The sequence below is a fragment of the Erigeron canadensis genome, chromosome 2 (genome assembly GCF_010389155.1).
Source record: "Erigeron canadensis isolate Cc75 chromosome 2, C_canadensis_v1, whole genome shotgun sequence".
NCBI lineage: Eukaryota > Viridiplantae > Streptophyta > Magnoliopsida > Asterales > Asteraceae > Erigeron > Erigeron canadensis.
In genome coordinates this window covers 23,127,170-23,147,664 of record NC_057762.1, presented here as the reverse complement: position 1 = coordinate 23,147,664, position 20,495 = coordinate 23,127,170, and the positions used below count along the sequence as shown (strand labels likewise).

At 33.0% G+C, this 20,495-nt stretch overlaps 1 protein-coding gene and 1 pseudogene across 2 annotated transcripts; one reads left to right on the top strand and one right to left on the bottom strand.

Moving 5' to 3' along the window:
* The first annotated feature begins 4,566 nt into the window (after positions 1-4,566).
* LOC122586436 (NADH dehydrogenase [ubiquinone] iron-sulfur protein 4, mitochondrial-like) lies at positions 4,567-13,799 on the top strand. 2 transcript variants are annotated; one of them, XM_043758425.1, is made up of 5 exons: positions 4,567-4,825; positions 10,681-10,769; positions 12,566-12,660; positions 12,853-12,882; positions 13,538-13,799. In XM_043758425.1, exons 1-5 carry the CDS (start codon positions 4,806-4,808, stop codon positions 13,595-13,597), a joined length of 294 nt encoding a protein of 97 aa, XP_043614360.1. In that variant the 5' UTR covers positions 4,567-4,805; the 3' UTR covers positions 13,598-13,799. The 2 variants fall into 2 exon arrangements, with proteins under 2 accessions (XP_043614360.1, XP_043614359.1); XM_043758424.1 differs by lacking the exon at positions 4,567-4,825 and adding an exon at positions 9,569-10,468 and having other exon boundaries at positions 12,531-12,660.
* Positions 13,800-13,924: 125 nt separating this feature from the next.
* LOC122587891 lies at positions 13,925-20,158 on the bottom strand (annotated as a pseudogene).
* Positions 20,159-20,495: the final 337 nt, after the last annotated feature.

Below are 20,495 nucleotides of genomic sequence, written 5' to 3'. Positions count from 1 at the left end.
TGCAAGATTGGTCCCTGTGGTTTTTTCATTTTAGCAATGGGGTCTCTGTTGGGTGGAAAGTACATAAATATCCCCACACATGACGGCCACATTTAACGGGTCCGTCAAAATAGCATCAATGTTGCAAAAAATTATCAAAATAGGGACCCCCATTGCAATGATTCTCAAAAAGGGACTATCATTGCTAAAATGTACAAACCACAGGGACCAATCTTGCAATTAACTCTATTTACTATTATATATAATATTAATAGAAAACGAATGATATTCGTCCACGTAACAACCTGTAAAATTTTGCCAAATCGTATCTCATCCGATCTTTTTATTACGGGTTATTTATTGGTTTTTGCATACTCTTTTTCCTCTTGAGTTCTCAAACAATATATTGCAACTTTTGTATGCCTATATCCCGTACCATTACCAATATTTGGATTTTGTCACATCGCATCCTGTTTGGCCTTTCTATTAAGGGTTACTTATTAGTTTTTTTTCACAATTTTTTCCTTTTGAGTTTTCCAAACAGTATATCACAACTTTTGAACGGTCGTATCCTGTAATATTATGTACCTTATTTGGTTTCTGCACACTTTCTTATATGTGGTTTTGACTAATATATTGAAAACTTTCATTCGACCTTTTTATTTGTGCATACTAAATATATGTATTTAATACTATAAACTTTTAGATGCGCTTGTGGTATTACTTTAAACTAGCTTATTACCCGCGTTATACACGGGATTTGTACATTATTTTTACATTAAAAAACTTTTAATGTATGAAAATGATTAACATCTAAATAAATATAATTTCATATGCAAAATGTTTGAAGCTAATATATATATATATATATCGACATTTCATAAGTAACAAATTGTAATCACAATAATTGTAATTTCGCAATGTTCAGACGGAAGCTAATGTGGTTTTGACATTAAGTAAATGAATATTTGAAATAAGTTTATCCGTGAGAATGATTTTTAATTAAGCGGTTGGAGGTTTAACGTAAGTCCATAAAACAACACAACCATTTCGAAGCGAAAATTGAGTCCCGCATTGCGGGACTCAAAATTTACTAGTGTGTTATATGGGTCAGTGTTATTTATTTGTATGTGGTAGGAATAGAACTCAAAATCCTCTAAGAAAACAACATTGTGGAAAACCTTATAGGCTAACACCCCAATGGCAAAACAAAAAGGTGTGATAATTGATATTCCTATCACATAATTTGATAATTCGTATCACATAACTTGATAAGTTTACCACACTATACACACATTATAACATAATGGAAAAGTATTTAATATAGTATAATCGCATGTTTATCAAATGATATAGTATGAATATAACTTCTCATTTGTATATGCTAATTTTTTTTGTTTTGGTATATACGCTTAGTTTTTTTAAAAACGGATAATATCCAGTTACTTTGTTCGTAATGTTATAACGGTCAATGATATGTATTACTCGGCCACTATTTCAAACTCATGGAACCCCTGATCCACTTAACTCCATGATTCGTGTAAAACTATCAACACGTCTGTTTTAAGCACGACGACAAATCAATGGTAAAACCTAATGTTTGCTAAGTCTTGAACCTGAGTATTCGCAAGTCAAATCATCATTACAAAACTCTCATGTCAATCCTTCTATGAAAGAATTGGCATAGTTGTACTACACTTGTATACGGTTTTTTCATATGCCCTAAATAATGTATATTGTGTATAAATTGTAAATTACTAGTATTATATATTGAAAGGTATATTTAAGAAAAATAAAAATAAAAATAAAAGCCTTATATTTGTGTAACTTATTTTTAAAACTCCTATGTCTCTTTTTTTCAAAACTTAATTTTAATAGCAAATGTTATTCAAATTTGTTGGCTAGGTTTTTTACGACTTGATGCGGGCGTAATTTTCTTGTTCAATTTTCACTTTGTTATTTCTAATTCACAAAGCTGTAAGCAAACGATAACAGTAATAAATTTGTACCGAACTTCACCAAAAACCATTCATTTCACTATTAAGTCGGGTTTCAATGGTTTCATGCTAGTTAGAAATTTTTTTTTCCTTTTAGTAAATGATATTGGAATTATCTTTAAATATTTGTGTGTCACAATGAGATTAGAAAACAAATCTAATGAAATCCACACGATCAGTTTTTTTTTTATTTAAAAAGATTTGTAGATTAACTTTTAAAATGAAATTATCGAATTATTTATACATACTAAAAAGTATAGTTGGAATGTGAGGGGGTGTTACTGTAGCTAAAAGTACACCCCCTTTAGCATAAGGTACAATCATCTAAAGCATCCAACATAATTAACGGATTTAACGTCTGATGAGTATTGTTTGGCTAACTAACGGGAGTTACAAAAAGGTATTTAACGGAGTTTGTTTTCAAGCATAGGTACAACCCACTATAGCATCCAAAATAATTAAACGATTTAATGACCGTTAAGTGTTGCTTAGCTAACTAACAATAGTTACAAAATGGTATTTAACGGAGTTTGTTTTGAAGTTTATATTTTTTAACTTTTGATACCAAAGTTTTGCTGTAGTTTCTTTTTGTCACATAATGCTTTCCATCAAAATTTTATTTCCTTATTAGTTTTTACAACATAATTTTTACTTTTTAAACTTTCACCACAAAACTTTTTTTTATTTTTTTACATTTTCCATTTTACTTTTTTGCCATATAACTTTTGATTTTTTATCATTCGCCAGACAAACTTTGTTTTCAGGTATAAGTTTCTTAATTTTTGTATTTTTTTTCCAATTAATTTTTTTCTCCCGAGTCAATCGTCCGGGTAAAAATACTTGTTTTTGACTAATTTTTATTAGCATCTAGATATAATCGCCCCTTTCTCTTCACTCACTGCGAGTCTGCTACCCTCAAAATAAAACCCCTAAGACTATCTCCAATGAGAGTGTTTTTGGGTGCCCTTAGTTGTCCTTAGATGTCCTTTTCCATTGAAGCTTGTCCAAAACTAAGGATTTTTGATGTATGTCCTTACCTAGGGGTATGCCCTTAGGCTATGTTCAATACTATTTTTTTTGTTTGTATATAGATGTAAGGATATGTAACAATAAAGATAAAATTTTTGGATTCTGCGAAGCATAGCCCTTAGGGTTATGGTTAATACTTTTTTTTTATAAAGAAAACGTTGTACATGGCGATTGATACTTAGTTTTAGGGGTCCTTTTCTTTTAAATGTAAATGTGTGTTAAATCCAAATGTTTTTTATAAAAGAAGAAAAAGAGAGAGTATAAGTAGGAGTAGGTTACCGGCCAATGAGTTGGGGAAACTGTTGCATGTTGTTGCAGTAGGTGGTCTTACCGGAACCGGGTGGACCTATTACTACCTGACCAAATACCATCCTTTTTCGTGAAACCCTAACTACAACCTACCTTCTCTTTTCTAGTTGGTGTCCGTTTTTTTTTTAGGGGACTTGAGGAAAAACCTTAACGTCGTTAGTCGTAGAGATAACGGTGGTTTGCCCAGACTAGGTTTTTCACTTTTGGATAAATGATACTCCATAATAATCTTACAAGATATTTCATGAGAAAATGTATTGACAGACTTCAATTTTCACATGTGTTAAAAGAGTCTTCTCTAAATTTTAGGTTTGTAAAAAGAATATCATATAATTATATGATTAATTAGTTATCTTCATGTTTTAAAAAAAATTATCAATATAGCTCAATAGTTGAGCACTAGTTTTTTTTATGTTGAAGGTCTCAAGTTCGAGATATGATAAGGGCATTTGAAGGAATTTCACAATAAAGTCCTTCAGTGAATCAGGTTTGAGTCCTGCAGAAGGGGGGGGGGGACTTTGATCTCAATTAATTGTCGTGTCTTTGGGTAGTTTAGTTGAGAGTTTATCCTCCTACTAGGTATTGAGGGTGAGGGGCTCTCTAGCGCGGACCCGGTTAAGACAACGTCAGCTAGATCCCCTATTGCGAGCAAATGATTCACACCTTTCAAAAAAATAAAATAATTTAACACATAAACAAAGTTTATGGACTTCATTTCCTTCATTAATATGATAATGTAGGAGTAAGTAAGTAAGCACTTAATATCGTTCTTTATCGGTTTTAGATCCTAATATCTTGACGGTATATGACGAAGTTTAAAATATACACAACTATATCATTACCATGACGGTGTAGAAGTCTCTTTTCACGTTCTATCTAAAGATAAAATATGACTTAAAAAAAGGAAATAAAGTTATAAAAGCAAAGAGAGTAAACACATTGTGTCGGACTTCATTGCGAACCAGTTTACTTTTCTACTAACTTAGCCTTTGAATAAGTCCATTTATTGCTCTAGCATTTCATGTTATCGGGTATTTAAAATAGGCAGTTCTACACTGAGGGAGCTCTATAACATGGACCTGCTTAAGATAATGTATGCTAGATCTCTCACTTTCGAATCACGATACGTACTTTGCAGCATTCACCTTTTAAAAAAAAAATTATAATGAATTAATCGGATTTTTGACTAACTTTTATAAACATCCGGGTATAATCAAAATTTCGAAATGACATAATCACCCCCTGTCTTCACTCACTCGTCACTCCCACCCTCAAAATAAAACCCCAGAAAAAACCCCCAAATCACAAACCCTCAACCAAAAAAGATGTGATTTTGTAGTGGCAGAAGTTAAGATGTGGTTATGGTTTTTCACTAGGGAATGATGTTTTTTCTCTATGATTTAGTGGCATAAGTTAAGATGTGCTTTATTGGTTTATCATGATGGTTTTGGTTTGCAACTTTGTTAAACCAAAACGTGGATCCTCTGGGGAATGGTCTTACCTTTTATGCAGTAAGTAATTAAAAATTATTTTACCAGCTGCTTACTCATGTGGATTATCTGATTATGATAGTAGTAATAACAATGAAAAAGTCGACTTTCCAGCTATTAAGATTAATTTTCACTGTACTGAACATGCCTGCAATTATGTGGCAATTTGGATTTTCATTGCATCTTTTCTTCTTGAAACATGCCTGCCCCTGTTCTATGAATTAGTGCTCTTTAGCCAAATGTTGGTTTAGTTGTACATATGTGGTCATCAGTATCTTGAAAAGAAAAAAGAAATTGGTCTACTTGTAGGTTAATGTTTATTGGTTTCTTTCGTCATTCCGTTACTATGTGAATTGCTTCTGGTAATGAATCTTGATTATTTTAAAGTTGACTGCTGAGGTTATGTATTTAAAAAGTCCATATAGGATATTTTAATTTCATGCAAAGTGCAAATTAGTCACTGTGTAGCATACTTGAGTGATAACTGAAAAATGAATATTATTGATCGAGGATAACACCTTTGCTAAAGATTTCCTTTCTGGAATGACAGTCTCATTTTTGGCCAAGCTTTCTTGTACCATAGCTAGCGTTATGTGCACCCACCTCATCAAGTTAAGAATTGAGACCAACATAACTGGTCATGTTGTCTCGAAAGGAAAAAAGTCAGACCTACATAGGACCCTGCTTTGCTTTTAAATGAGGGCCCGTTCTTTCTTTCTTTTTTTTCAAGTTAATACTCATAAGATTCTAGAATTTCTTATCCTTAACATATACCATAAGCAACTTTCTACATTTCCAGTCTCAGTATATTGTACATTTGGCGGCTTGGTCATTGGCATCGCTTGTTGCTTTCTTTTATTAGTTGATTTTAATTGTTGCTTCAGTTTTTGTATTACTTGATCTTCTAAGTCATTCTTATTTGTAGGTTAAGAAGCACGATCACCCCTATAAAAGTTTGATACTCAACACCAACTGTAATGGCTACTTTTATACATAATCGTATATGATGGAAAAGTTGCAGATTTTGGTTTTATCTCTTAGATGGCATTTTTTTGGCGTGTCATGATATTTGTTTGATTAGCACTACTGGTGGTAATTTCATCCCACTTGTATGAAAAATGGTCAATTCGTTTTGTGTAATACCTGACAATGACAATGGGTCACACAGGTAAATTGGAAAAGTAGGGAAAAATTGGTGAACCTGGTCAAACATGTTCAAACTTGCCTCTAGTGTATTCAAGTGCTCTTAACCTCTTAAATTATCTTGTTTCCATTATTAATTTTCAACGTATTTTTTGAGTTTATTAATGATACATTTATTATCATACAAAATAGGGAAATGCAATAGAGGGTCCGCCGATATATATTAAAGAGAAACAATGTTGCAGTTCTTGAATAGGTTCTTGTTTTTGATTTAGTATCACTTTATCAATTGAAAACTGAACTGGTCTAGGGCCTTTAGGCTTATAAAAGGCATTGGACACTGGTCTATGGCACATTATATGCTTGTGATCTTTGCTTGCTCACTTGTATGTCAATCTTTTCTTTTCTTTCTCGGGTATGTTTGATCGTTTTGGTTATGTGTTTTGTTTAGACTGATTTGCTGCTGCATAGTCCATACCATAAAACTACTAGTTTAAACATTATTCAAATACACTGATGAGATTTTAATGAGTGGATAATTTGGTCTGCTGCTATTTCTGTTTATCTGCTACTATTCTCTTCTGATTCATGTATGTAATATATTCGAATCTGTTAATAGTTATCATTACTGATGTTTCTGTCATGATTATCTGTTGTCTTTTACTGACAAATTACTGATGTTTCTGTCTTGTTTATCTGTTGTTGTTAACTGACAAATCTAGTCTGCAGTCTTTTTATAGCATACAACTTCACCAATAGTGAACCTTAACTAATAACTAGTCATCACCAAGTTATAGGAAATCTTGTAAACCTCTTTCTGTGGCCACTATGGCATTATGAGCGAAGTATCTTCCTGATCCCCCTTGCGCCATCAACAAGCCAGCCTCTTCCACCCTTGTGTGCTGTTGTTAAGCTCTGTACCCCATGTAAATTGCCTGCAACAATGGCTTTGCGTTGACTTTTCTTATAAAAGTCAACTTCTATTCTCTAAAAATTGATTTAAGTTAATTTTCTGTAGTTGGGAGAACCTTTGTGTGTACTCATAACTCATGTCACCTGATCATATATTATTCTAATCTTCTGTAAACGGTCAAATACCAATAATGTGATTAAATTACAAGTGATAGGAAGCTTAAACCTATGATAACAAAGTATGTGACAAGGTAGAAGCCATGTCTCAAGCTTAACAAGAGAAAGGAAAAATAACTTAACACCATGATTAGCTCGAAATAAAATTATTTTGTTTTTGACTTGATTCGACCTGGTTTTTGTTTAGATTCTTGATTGTTTTTATTACAAAGTGGCGTTAAACGTAGTCTGGTGATTAAAAAAAAAAAATTTGGCAGAAAGAAATAATAGGCTATATATCCACCAATTGAGCTAAAACCCATTTAAGAAGGGGGTGTTTTGGGGTAGCTTTGATAATTTATTATTTTATTGAATTTTATTGAATTCATATAATTTATGTTTGTTAGCATTTTAAAACCTTAAAAGACCATAAATTTGAGAAGCAAATGAAAGCTCGCTTATTAGTTACTCGTATTAGCTTTTCGATACTAAAATTGTTAGAATACAAGTAGCTAACCAAAGTACCAAATACAACTATTTCCCCACAGGACTATAAGTACAGTCTAAAGCAATAAGCTGTTACTAAGCAATAAGCTAACCAAACACAATGGGGTTGGCGGCCAATCAGTAAGGTCGGATCCATTTGGGTTCGAGTCTCACTTTCCACATTTGTGAGGGTGGATTAATAGGAATTTTTCGAGAGTCTTAATTTTTTTTCTCGGATATACATGTAATTTAAGAGCAAGAGTAGAGTAGAATGCCGTTTTTTTTAAAAAAAAAAAAAAGGCCAAACCAAACACAATGTTTTTGGTAACACGGGGTCAAAAAGCAAATTGGCTAAAAGATCAATAAGCCAGGGAGCCAGCCTGAAACCCCCAAAACATCTCTCTGGTCGGGAAAAAGAAAAAAAGAAATGGCGAGCTGCTCTCTCCGTCGTATGGGCAGCCAATCACATAGATTTATTGTAACATCCCAACTAGGCGGAAACATGGGGCATTAATAGAAAAGCTCAGCACGACATGGAAATTAAGTAGAGACGACTAAATGCATTCAAGGATTAGAGCAATCCATACATAATTCAAATACGATTACAAGTTTCGGATCAAATAATGCACGAGGAGCACAACACCATCAATAGTTTACAGAAAATAGTTCAATGATGGCTAACGATCCTAGGCATAACCCATGAACGGGTGCAATGAATCACGGATCCATAAAAGTCCAAGCTCAATCCTATCACATGCAATGCAATCATCTATCACGTCTTTGATTCACTTGATTACATGAAAAGTGTACTAAAATGCGTCAACATAAAGTTGGTGAGTTCGTAGGTTTTGACTATAAGAACCAAGTGTCGGGATAACAACCGTTTAACCTTGATACGAACATAATTAGATCATTAAATGATCATAAAACCTTGAAACCTTGATTTGGATCAATAAACGATCACACACCTTGAAACCTTGATTGGGTCATTAAATGATCTCATAATTGGGATCGTTAAACGATCACCAAGCCTTGAAACCTTGATTGGATCATTTAATGAACCTCATAACCTTGATACGAACATATACAATCACACAACCTTGATTCACAATCCAAACGAGCACATAACCTTGATAAACTAGCCAAACAATCATACGACCTTGATTCACAAAGCAAACAAACACATAACCTTGATAACTAGCCAAACATTCATACAACCTCGATTCACAAAACAAACAAACACATAGCCTTGATAAAATAGCCAATCATTCATGCAACCTTGATTCACAATTAAACGAACACATAACGATCAACAAAACGAGTAAACACGTTGTACACTTTCCACCCCAAAATCATATAGAGAAAAGGGGCTACGAACTCACCTTAGCTTTAGAAGTTGTTAGAATGAGCTTAAGCGGGTGAGCGGGGAGCACAACGATCACAAACCTATTACATCAACATCTTATTGTCACATTATATCCTACACTATGCCACAACCCCAAGAATGGTTTATAAGATGGATTTAGAATATTTGGTTAAAGATATAAATGTTTTGGTTAAACACGAGTTGAGGTTTGACACTAAATCTTGACGGAGAAAAATCAAAGTGTTACACGCGCCTTGTTAAGGATCATTAAGATATAAGAATGAGTTTGGGTTAAGCAACTAAGGATGAGACACTTTAGAACACAAAATATACAGAATTAGCAAATATGTGGCAAGCAGGAAATGCATGTGGCACATATTTGGCTTTTTCAGATGTTTGGGCAAATATGTGGCACATGCATACATGCATGTAGCGCATATTTGACTCTGTTGAGACTTTACACAAAAACTGTGGCACATGCATTACTGCATGTGGCACATATTTAGCTATTTTGGATTTTTGTCAATTATGTGGCACATGCACACATGCATGTGACACATATTTGACCCTGTTCGGAATTTACACAAAAACTGTGGCACATGCATATTCAATGTGGCACACCTGGGCATGTTCTTGCTCAAAACGGGTTTTGACACTAAAATTGACCAAGTTAAACCTCAAATCAAAGTTCCAAACTTTACCACAACTCATTTCAAGTATAATCACACATGAGAAACAAGTTTTTACACAAACCCACTTCCAAAATCATTAGATATGACTCACAACACATTTTTGAGCTAAAACACACATATTACGCCCCAAATCGACCACCACAAGTTTAGATTTATAACGGGGAAGTATTCTACAATGTACAAGGAACATTTCAAGCTATAAAACACTTACCATTTCTTCCTACAACCTCAAATTCGGATTTAGGGCTCAAACTTAGATGAACACCTTAAAACTTGGAAATTCTTGGATATTGGATGATCATTATTACTAGGGTTGTATGACTAGGTTATTTTAACATCAACAACACAAAATTTTGGGATTAAATGGTGAATTTATGATGATCTTGGATGGTAGATGGGAAATTTGGGAGAGAAATAAATGAGAGAGTGAGAGAGAGATGTAAGAAATGAGTGGATGGTTAGGAGGGTGAGAGGTGTAAGACTTTGGTTGGGTCATGGGTATGGGTCTAGGATATGGGTTGACCCATGGATAGTTCATTTACCTACTCAATCTAGTTACACCACAAGTTAGCAATCGACCATTACATTAACGACCATTCGATCTCATAAAACACCTCGAATATCATGCAAACACAACTTGACTAAAAACGATCATTATATATATATATATAGGGTATACAAATGCATATTCACCTTCAACACAATTAAATCATAGCCAAACTCGATCATATATAGAGTAAATGATCATCATTAATCAAATGTAGACAAAACTAACGGGTCAACAGAAGTCAAATTTCTCGAATGTTACATTTATAATCAATAGCCCCAGAATCTTCTTTATCAGTTGAATACAAATCCGGTGAGATCGGCACTGTTTCCGGTATGCCCAATGAAAATCTTAAATGCAGGGTATCTTACTTACTTTCATCTTCTATATCTATATATATATGTATATATCATTTAAATTTTCTTTCTTTTGATTCAGTACTTGATTACAAATCTAGGGTTTTCTTAGTCATCATTTCTATTGTTGTCGTATATGCCTTTTGACCAAAAATGTTGCTTTTATTTTTTGTTTTTACATTTGTTGTAGATTTTTAGTTAAATTTGATGAATGGCAGGTTCTTATATATTCGCCTGCTCGAACAGCGTCACAGCAAGGAGCTGGTAAAGTTGGAAAGTGGAAGATCAATTTCTTATCCACACAAAAGTATATGTTTCTTACTACATTTTATTTATTTATTGTTTTACCCTCCTATTCGGTTATTATGATGCGTAATCTATCTTTATGAGCTTGATACGTAAACGATAATACTTTAATTATAAAAGTGAATTTGTATTAATAACCAAAAAGAATATTTACAAGCAAATACAAGGCCAAAGGGGTATCCCTGAGTACTATACAACTCTCCTATTCTAAACAATAGACAATCAACCTCTATAACAACTACTTAAAAGAGTAATACACATAACAACTAGATACAATGTATACAAACCAAACAGAAATCACACATCTAGATTAGTGCTAGAATGGGACCAAGAAGTGTCATCTTCTACCACTCTCTATTCCCATTTACATATACACTAAACAAGACAATGCACATACCTACTATGACCAATTCCCCATGCTAGGATCATCAGGGTCTCATTCATCCAACACATCATCTGAAATATATATAACCAGCCACCAACCTAAAGACATCGCATTGCAGTCAAAGAACCATTCATCCAATAAAGCTTCCATTTGGAGGCCATCGTTATTACATTCACCGACTGCTTAACTTGTAAGAGTCATCATCTTATTTCTAATAATATCTCTTATGACTTTGCAAAGTGTTTCCTCATTTCTTTCTTCTTTCCTAAGAATCCTGAAGTTCCTTTCCTGCCAAATGTAATATACAACAGCAGCAAGTACAAGCTTATTGACTACCACCCCAATGCTATTCATAGGTTTCTGATTAGCAGCCACACTCACCAAATCCTTCAGATGCGTTTGAGTATCCATAATGCAAGTTAGTTTCTGCATTTCATTCCGAACATTCTTTGCATATGGACAATTAAAAAAAAGATGCTCGTGACTATCAGCAGTAAGCTTACATAAACTGCATTGCAAAATGCCATTAGTGTGCAGTGTGCCATTTCTTCATTCAGTCTTGAGTCATCAACTTACCCTGAATTGCCAACCAAAAGATAAAAGCATGTTTTGGGATAAGTTGATTATACCAAATAACTTGACTCCACTGCACAGTAGACCAGGTGTCTCTAATGTCACCCCAAGCTTGGTTAGTTGAGAAATTCATCTTTTGATCTGTGGTTGTAGCCCAAAGTATTTTATCACTGTTATTACTCTGAATGTTTGGGACTGCAATATTACTCTAAACGATTATACTTCCGCCGTTCGTATTATGTGTATAGTGGAGTCAAAAGAAACCCGATAAGCTTGCTTTGAAGTTCTTTTCTGAAAAATGTCTTCATTTGTTTCTAGATGGTGCGTCGTATTGCTAGAGCTACCCAAAAGGCTGCTTAGTGGAACTGACCTAATTGGGTTATCTTTTAGTAATTTTTGAAACTTGAAATACCCAGGTTGGGTTAACCTGTGGGCACGTTTTTAACTTCATAAACTTTATGGTGTTAAATGTGATTAGAAAAACTTACAAGTGAATTTCTTTATTTAAATTAAACTTAGTGAGGTTGTTTTTATGCATATAGATACAGTTTGGGTGACTTTTGATATATCTAACCCATTTGCACTGTTTTTATTAATGCTAAAACTTTTAATGTTATTCTAGTTGACCCATGATAGATTAAGTATGACCCAGATCAATTTGTTTACTTATAAATGGATTGAGACTGCTATGTGTATCTCATGCATGATTTGCTTCAATATAAGCGGGTGCATGTCTGAAACTAAAATCTTAAACTTGTTAGTGGGACAGTAATGACGAAAGACATTTTGGTACATATGATGTAGATGGGAAAATCCTTTGATGGGATGGACATCCACTGGGGATCCGTATGCGAACGTTGGCGACGCTGCACTCAGCTTCACTAGTGAAGAAGATGCAAAAGCATTTGCAGAAAGACATGGTTGGGACTATACGGTGAGAACTGTATATGCATATTATTGCTTTTTCCTTTTGAATACCCTAATTTCACTAGGTTTGTAAAGGGTTAGGATCCTCTCAAGTTAAGTTAAACATGACTAGCCATGTTATGGTTCTAGTTGGTACCATCTGTAATTATTACCTCAGTTTGCTTATTTCTTAAATCTTTTAATTCGTTCTTATTCGCAGGTTAAGAAGCACCACTCACCCCTTCTAAAGGTTTGACTTTCAACACCAACTCTAGTAGCTTCATTTATAATCTTATTTGGAATGATGGATAAGTCGCATAGTTTGTTTATCTCCAATTATATGACATCCTTTTTGACATTTGCCTGGTACAATGGTACATGTTAAGTTGGTCTACAATGCTACAGGTAGGAATTTCATCCGGCTTATATTAAAACAAATTAATCAGTTTTGTGTGTCACACAGGTAAAAACGGAAAATCTAAAGGAAATGGGTCAAACTGGTCAATCTTGTTAAACAAGTTGAACTTTGTGTGAAGTGTATTTAAATTCTTATAACCCCCCGAGTCATTTTATTTTGATCATACTATATTATTATTCAATTGTTTCATGTATAAATGATATAAATCTTATAATCATATTAAATGAACACTGCCAAAAAGCTATTAGAGGGTTTACCTATATTGGCTCCTTGTGATCAACACTTGAAAATCGCCTGCTACCCCAAACCGAGTGATTTTTCTTTTTTGCCGCCTTTATACTGGCCTGGAGCATAAAGATGGTTAATTAAAAATTGTCTTTGATTGGTAGAATATTGTTGGTAGAGTTGCACTCCTGTTTCGGCTTCATATCTATTATCCCTAATGGGCACCCCCTTTTGTATAATTTGACATATATTTCTAATGCAGGCAAAGGCATATGCTGACAACTTCAAATGGAAGGGACTACCAAAAACACAAGAGAATTGATGAACAAATCAAGTCTGAGCTTGTGTTTTGGTGCTGGAATAGCCTTCTTTGATTTTAATAAATCAGACTGTTTGGTGTATTTTTCCTAATTTCTTTGCACTTTGTACGGCAAATCATGGTACAAAACATATATACTTTTAAACACATTTTTCGTTCGTGTAACATCATTGGCATAAATCAAGTCACATTAGCACCTGAATCAGTTTCCATCCATGATTGTATGGTTTTATGCTTGATAATCTATGTTGATTGTGTTGGTAAAAGTAAACACCCAAAGAATGCCAAGATTCATTTGAAAAAAGAAAATAAAAAAAAGTGATATTTGAGAAGATGAACTGTACGTTAGTAAAAAACATTACATAAAAGCTATCGACACTTATTCTGCAAATCGCTATCAACGCACATTCCGCTATTATCTGGTAGCAGATGTTTCATATAGTACTTAGATCTGCGGGATATATTTATCGTTTTTCTTCTTTCATCTGGTATAAATTCAATTGAGCACTCCGAAAAGCCACGCCTTACGAACCTGCCCAGACAAATATTCTTCAGAACAAAGCCTATTCATGATTGTCAACAAAGCCTTAAGCTTCATATTCAACATTGTCAACTTAATTGTTAAATGCAAAAATATATAAACTCAATTAGCCTAGTGAAATATAGTAGCAGCAACATAGTCATGTACTGTCAAGTACCTTTAAGTGCAGCCAATAATCCACGATAAGAGAAATTTTAACATATTGCTGTACAACGTCAACAAGAAATTATAGTACAATGGTTGTGTACTTGTGTTTGGAGTGTTTTTTTTTTCCCTTTTTCTTATTAATTTTTTATTTATTTTATTTTTTTGCATTTGAGGTATAGAAGTTCTAAACAGACGCTTTACCAATCTGCAGTGCGAGTTGTAAGCAAGAAAAGCCTTTGTAGTCCAATAGAAGATGCTTTCTTCTCCAAGTATTCTGCAAGTTTGCAACAAGGCCCTACCGTCAACACTTAGTAAAACATAAGCCACAACCAATAACAAGTAGTTAACATATTAGCTGCAGAGTATATGCAATTATGCATAATCTACATATAGTAATGCTAACAAAATGCATATGAACTTGATTACAGTTTTCTAATTTTTGTGAGGATTAATATTAACCATTAGTTAATATATCAGACAAGACTAGCTAATCTGATCAATGTCTAACCCGATGGCAGGCTTGGGTTGGAAGTGTGTATTTTGCGTTTCTTTTTAATAATTTTCATCCATGTGGCAGGAAGCGTGTTCTCTAGTTCTAAATTAAAAGAAATGAAATGAATGGAAGAGATGAGAATGGGAGAGAAGATATCCTTCCAAATCATCCCATATTTGGGAAAAAAAAATTGGGAACAAAATCAACTAAAAAATCCATCTATTTCATTTCATTTCTTTTCCTTTCCTTCTATTAAAAAAACTCAAGAAGACAAATTATTATGAAATCATTTGTATTCCTTTCTTTTCTTCCCTCAAAAAAACTCGAACTCGGGTTATGTTTTGGATCTAAAACGAATGAAGATCATATGAGAACACCTAATAGCCCACACAAAGACTTTTATATGTTTAGAAAAACCAGGTTTAATGGTTATACCGAGTAATTTATCACCCTGTCCTTGTCCACAACAGTCGGGAGAAACAACAATAGCAGCAACCTCTCCACACTGGTCCTTGTAGAATGGAAACAGAGCAGCACATGCAATAATATGGCCCTCTCTTTCAACAACAACGAACAAGTCCAATGCATTAAGCAGCTACAAAATTAGTATCAAGTCATTGAACAATAAATTGATGTAGGTAGTGGTACAAATCACATAAAGAATCACTAGTCCAAAGTCCAAACCTCCTCTTCTGTCCTCCCAATCAAAGTGCCTGAATCTTCTAAAGGTTTTAGAATTTCTCTTATTGCTGATAGATCGGTCACCTTAGCCGTTCTTGTACCTTTGTAGAGGTCACTAAAAAGTAACATAAATATGATTTCCAATTTAATGTCATTCTGCACTTTGTTGCAACTAGACAATCTCTATGCACATTCTTTCAAGATGTTATTATAACTTAAAAAAAGACGTTCCCTATATAAATTCGCATACCTGGCCACCATTGTTCCAACTCCATCTCTTTGATATAATTCCTTCAATAGCACTCAAGCTATATCCCCATCTAGTAGATGAACCCTCTGGACACCTCCCTGCAGTGTCATGCAAGATCCTTCATGATAAAATTAAATTGATGATAGCGCCTACTTTCAAGGATATTCAGGAGTAGATTACATGGGATTCTTTTGTGTTTTAAAGACTTACTCTGCACACAAAAGTTGCAGCAGCCAATTCTGAGAGGTTGCCATTTGATCTACTTAGCCTCTCTTGGCCACCAATGGCAAAACCATTCCCATGGTTAAATCCAACTCCGTTCTGAAATGTTGCAGCACACCCATTTCCTGAGCTTCGTCCATATCCATTAGATGTACTATAAGTAGGATGAATACTAACACTGTCTTCTTTACCGACGATTTTTATATAACTTGCAGCTATCTCACTTTGCTTGGCTCATTTGCGGATTAGCCTATCTGCATCTTCAAGAGTCAAAAACCTAATGAGACGACCCATTTCATCCAATATTGGATCGTCTATAACACAGATAAGCTTCTCTGCATTAAGAGCCAATGCACAAGCTGTAGCAACTTCATATGTGCTGCATCATTGCAGGTAAGTAGCATTAATATGCAAAACGATTGTATAGATACTTACCTTATAGATATGTTCATACACATGGTCAGTTATGTTTCAATGATGCTGACCATAGATGGTCATAAACATTGTGTCCTATAATCCTCTTTTATTGTCACCTGGTTATGTCCCATTAGTAACATGAGTACCTATTAGTATAGTCATAGAGCATACTTGCAATTTAACACATCTCCAGTGGAATATCCAAGGTTACTTAAGATCACAATAGAGTCACTATTCAGCCTCTCACGGATATGAGAAACGTCTATTTTCTTTACTTCTCCTGTGGCTCCATAATCAATACCTTCAACGATTCCTCTTTTCTGCACCATTTCAGTAAACAAAAGTTGCTATCTTATTGCAAAAAAGCATCACCCATGTCACAAAAAAGCTAAAGATATTTAATATTTTTACCCTGGCTGCAAGAAAGTTACCACTAGAAACACTAACACTTTCATGCCAACGACTACTGTCCCCATGTCTACGGATGCTGCATAAAGAGGGCCTTGGGAACAGCTTTGCTTGAATCATCATATAAATTTTCCCGGCTGAATCCAATGCTGCCTTGAGAGCATGAGAGTCGGTCACTCTGTATCTTTCAACATACTTGGTGTCACATCCTGCAGTATGCATTTAACATAGCATTTATCAACTGTTTTAGCAACTTTTAATGGCCTTGATGACGAGTACTTCATTTTTCAGGATTATTCTTACTGATCACAATGAAAAGAGTTCAGGTTCAACTAACCCTTTTCTGCTAACAGTTTGTCGATCTGCATGTGTGTCCCTAGAACAAGCACAAATTTTATTCTGAGACCATGAAGAAGGGATATATCCTGCATTTGCATGCACTACATTGAGTTCGTCTTATGTATATATCTTATCAACTAATACAAATACCGTTAGGCTAGATTTAAAATTTTTATCTAGAAACTAAAACTATGTTTTTCTAATGAGTTGCGAAACCAATTCTTAGAATTTTAATAAATAAAAAGTTCTAGGTCCTATGCTATTCCAGTGAGTTGCGAAACCATTTCTAACTACAATCTTGAATATAAAAATAAAAAAGAAAAGAAGTGATTGGATTGGAATTAATATGAAAGGAAAGAAAAGGAAAAGAAAAGAAATTATGTAAATAGATAACAGTGTTGAGTAAAAAAAAAGAGAAAAAAAAAGTTAATTACATTCTCGAGTTAGAAGGAAAAGAAAAAAAATATATAGTTTTACAACTATGTCCTTTCTATATATAATATATGGAACCGTTGGTTGTTGGTTAAAGAGGTAGCTAGGTAATTATACATAAAAGTAAAGATTTTTCCTTTCAAATCAAATTGATATTTGCATGAAAATATTTGGATTAAATACCATTAGCTTCTCTTTCCTATCCTTTACTTTTTTTTCCTTTTAAAAGAAATCTCAAAAATAAAAAAATAAAATAAAATAATCCTTCGCTTTTTCTATCCTTAAAAAAAATCAAAAAGACAATATTAAAGAAACAAAAATATGAAGGAAAGAAAAGGGGGTTGTTCGTTGTTGGGTCAGACCTCCTTCCAAAAGAATGTAGGATGTGGCCTGTGGGTATGGAACCACCGTATAATAGTATTGAATATTAAGAAAGAAAAGTCATTACATCCTTCTTAAATCTTCCATCGATCTACACATATTCTTTTTATATGTTCTAAAAAAATGGTTTCTATTTACATAATTTTTTTTTTTTTTGTGATCTAGATACAAAATCTTGTATGCTTTTAAAACCAAATACAAAATCTTAGGGTGTATTTATTTATGAAAAATGTTTTTAGTTTTTCAATTTTTAATTTTTTAGAAAATGAAAACGATTTTCAATTTTTGAAAAACAGATGAAAAACATAAAAACACGTATTTACAATATGCTATTTACATTTTATAAAATATGTCAGAGATGTGTGGGATGGGGAGGAGGGAAGATGGAAAATAGAATTGAAAAATCGAAAACAATAAAAAGTTGTTTAACCCAGACTTGGAATTCACAAATTAACAAATTGGGAAAAGACACTTTTCACCTCCACCAACCACCATAATATAACGTCATTCAAGGTTACTCCAATGATGAATTTGTTTTCAGTTTGCATACCGAGATATAGTTTGTTTCATGTTTGATCAGTTTGCTATTCAATTTACACACAGTTTTCACAATGTGCAATGGGCCTAGATTCTTGTAACCTTTTTTGATTTTTCACTCTTTAACCGTTTAAAAGCGTATAAAATATGAATGATGATGTGACATGGACAAACTGAGTTTCGGTATGTTGGGTTGAAAGTAAAATGAGTTGAGTATGTTGGTTCAATTTGCTAGAACAGTTTATTGATTTGTTGATGAGGTGGTTGATATGCTTGAGCAAATTGATGTCGCTACAACTAAGAGGGGTTGAATTTTCATCATCTAAACAACATTAATCTAGAAACACCTCTAAAAAGGTTGAAATTTTTTTATTAAAATAAAATGAAAATGACCTTAAATTGATGGGTTTTGAAAAAATAAAAAAAAATAACTTATTGGATTGTGCACGATAATCAAACAAGATGTTGACCTATAGAGTCAAAGATACAAATTTTTAAAGCACAAAATGGGAATAGACAAAAATAATAAATTTGATGGGGCTTTTTTCTTTTATGAAATTTGTATTATTGAGTTAATTTGGTTTATAAAAATTGGGGTGGAATTGAATGGATTTTTTTTATCACTATCTGAAAAAAGTCAAAGTAAAACTTATAAAAAGTATAGTATTTTGTAAAGAGTTGACCATATTACATTAGTATTTTTAAACTAAATAGGAGAACAACTCAAAAGAAAATATATGCACTTGTATTCCAAAAAAATTTACTTGAAAACATTCTTTGTATTTAAAAAATGATATAATTGTAAGCTATTTTTTCTTAATTTCCTTTCTTTTCTTCTAACTCACATATTTAGTTATCTCTTTATTTTAGGTTTTCTAAATTTTTCTTTCAACTCATAAATGTATTTTATGTATATAATCTCTTTCTCTTTTTTCTCTTATCCAATATTATTTTTTTTCCCTTCTAAGAGTTTTATTAATTAGAAAATTCTACGCCTAATATTGTCACATATATTAAGTTATGTATTCAAAATCTTAAATATTTCAACTACAAAATAAATTGTTTACAAAATGAAATATGATACAATGTGAAAACTTAAGTCAAAAGTTTTAAAAAACTTATAACCAAAACTATTTGAATTATTCATATATAATCTAATAAATTGCAAGAAATTGGTAATATAAAAATATAAATACCTTTTATATGACTCGTGACAAAACGATTTTGAAAAGTCTGATTGATATGATCATATGATTTATTAAAAAAAATTTTTAGTTAATTATTTATACATAATTATTTAATCAAATAATGAGTAATATAGTTAGTTACCTCCAGAATAGCCCTCAAGTTGTTACTCTCAACAACTTCAGCACACAAGACTACAACAAATGTTCGTCCTCTATATGCCTTAAAATAAGGCCAAGCTTCCCTCATCATCTCAACAAACTTATCATCGTTCTTCCGTCCACTCTCATCATCATCATCATCATCATCATCATCATCATCATCATCATCATCATCATCATCATCATAAGTTCTACATTCGTCTAGCGTAACTTCACAATTCATTACTAACTTATACTTAGCCCCGATCATCTTTCGAACACCAAACCTTGTAACAACGTTACCACTATATGTAGTTTCCCTTGTATTCCACCACGAATTTCGTTGTTGTTGCAAAGGTAAATTATAAGGTTTCTGGTTGAGTATAGCCATGATAATGAATCAAAAGGCGGTGAATGAATTGAAAATGTATAATGAAATTTTGTCATATATACAAAATGTAAAATAGTGATCTTGTTGACGTGTTGATAGATGGATATATATACGTGACAAAAAATCAAAGAAAGATGCAGCAAAACGTTTTGTTAATGCAAGTGATGAGTGATAGAGGTGTTACTTTTGGACGTGTACAAGAGTGAGTTAAAAGTTGTAAATTGTTGCAGTAAAAATGATTTCAATATAATAGATATATTATTATTGCCTTTATTGGAGTAGAGATTAAAATTTAATTCTTATGAATAAAATTGTGTAATATTATTTGATGTAATTT

Excerpts from the sequence above, each read along its gene's own strand:
- LOC122586436 (XM_043758424.1), top strand. The coding sequence starts at position 10,442 with ATGCCCAATGAAAATCTTAAATGCAGG. Across the intron at positions 10,770-12,530 it reads AATTTCTTATCCACACAAAA|ATGGGAAAATCCTTTGATGG; the intron begins GTATATGTTTCT and ends CATATGATGTAG. Across the intron at positions 12,883-13,537 it reads ACCACTCACCCCTTCTAAAG|GCAAAGGCATATGCTGACAA; the intron begins GTTTGACTTTCA and ends TTTCTAATGCAG.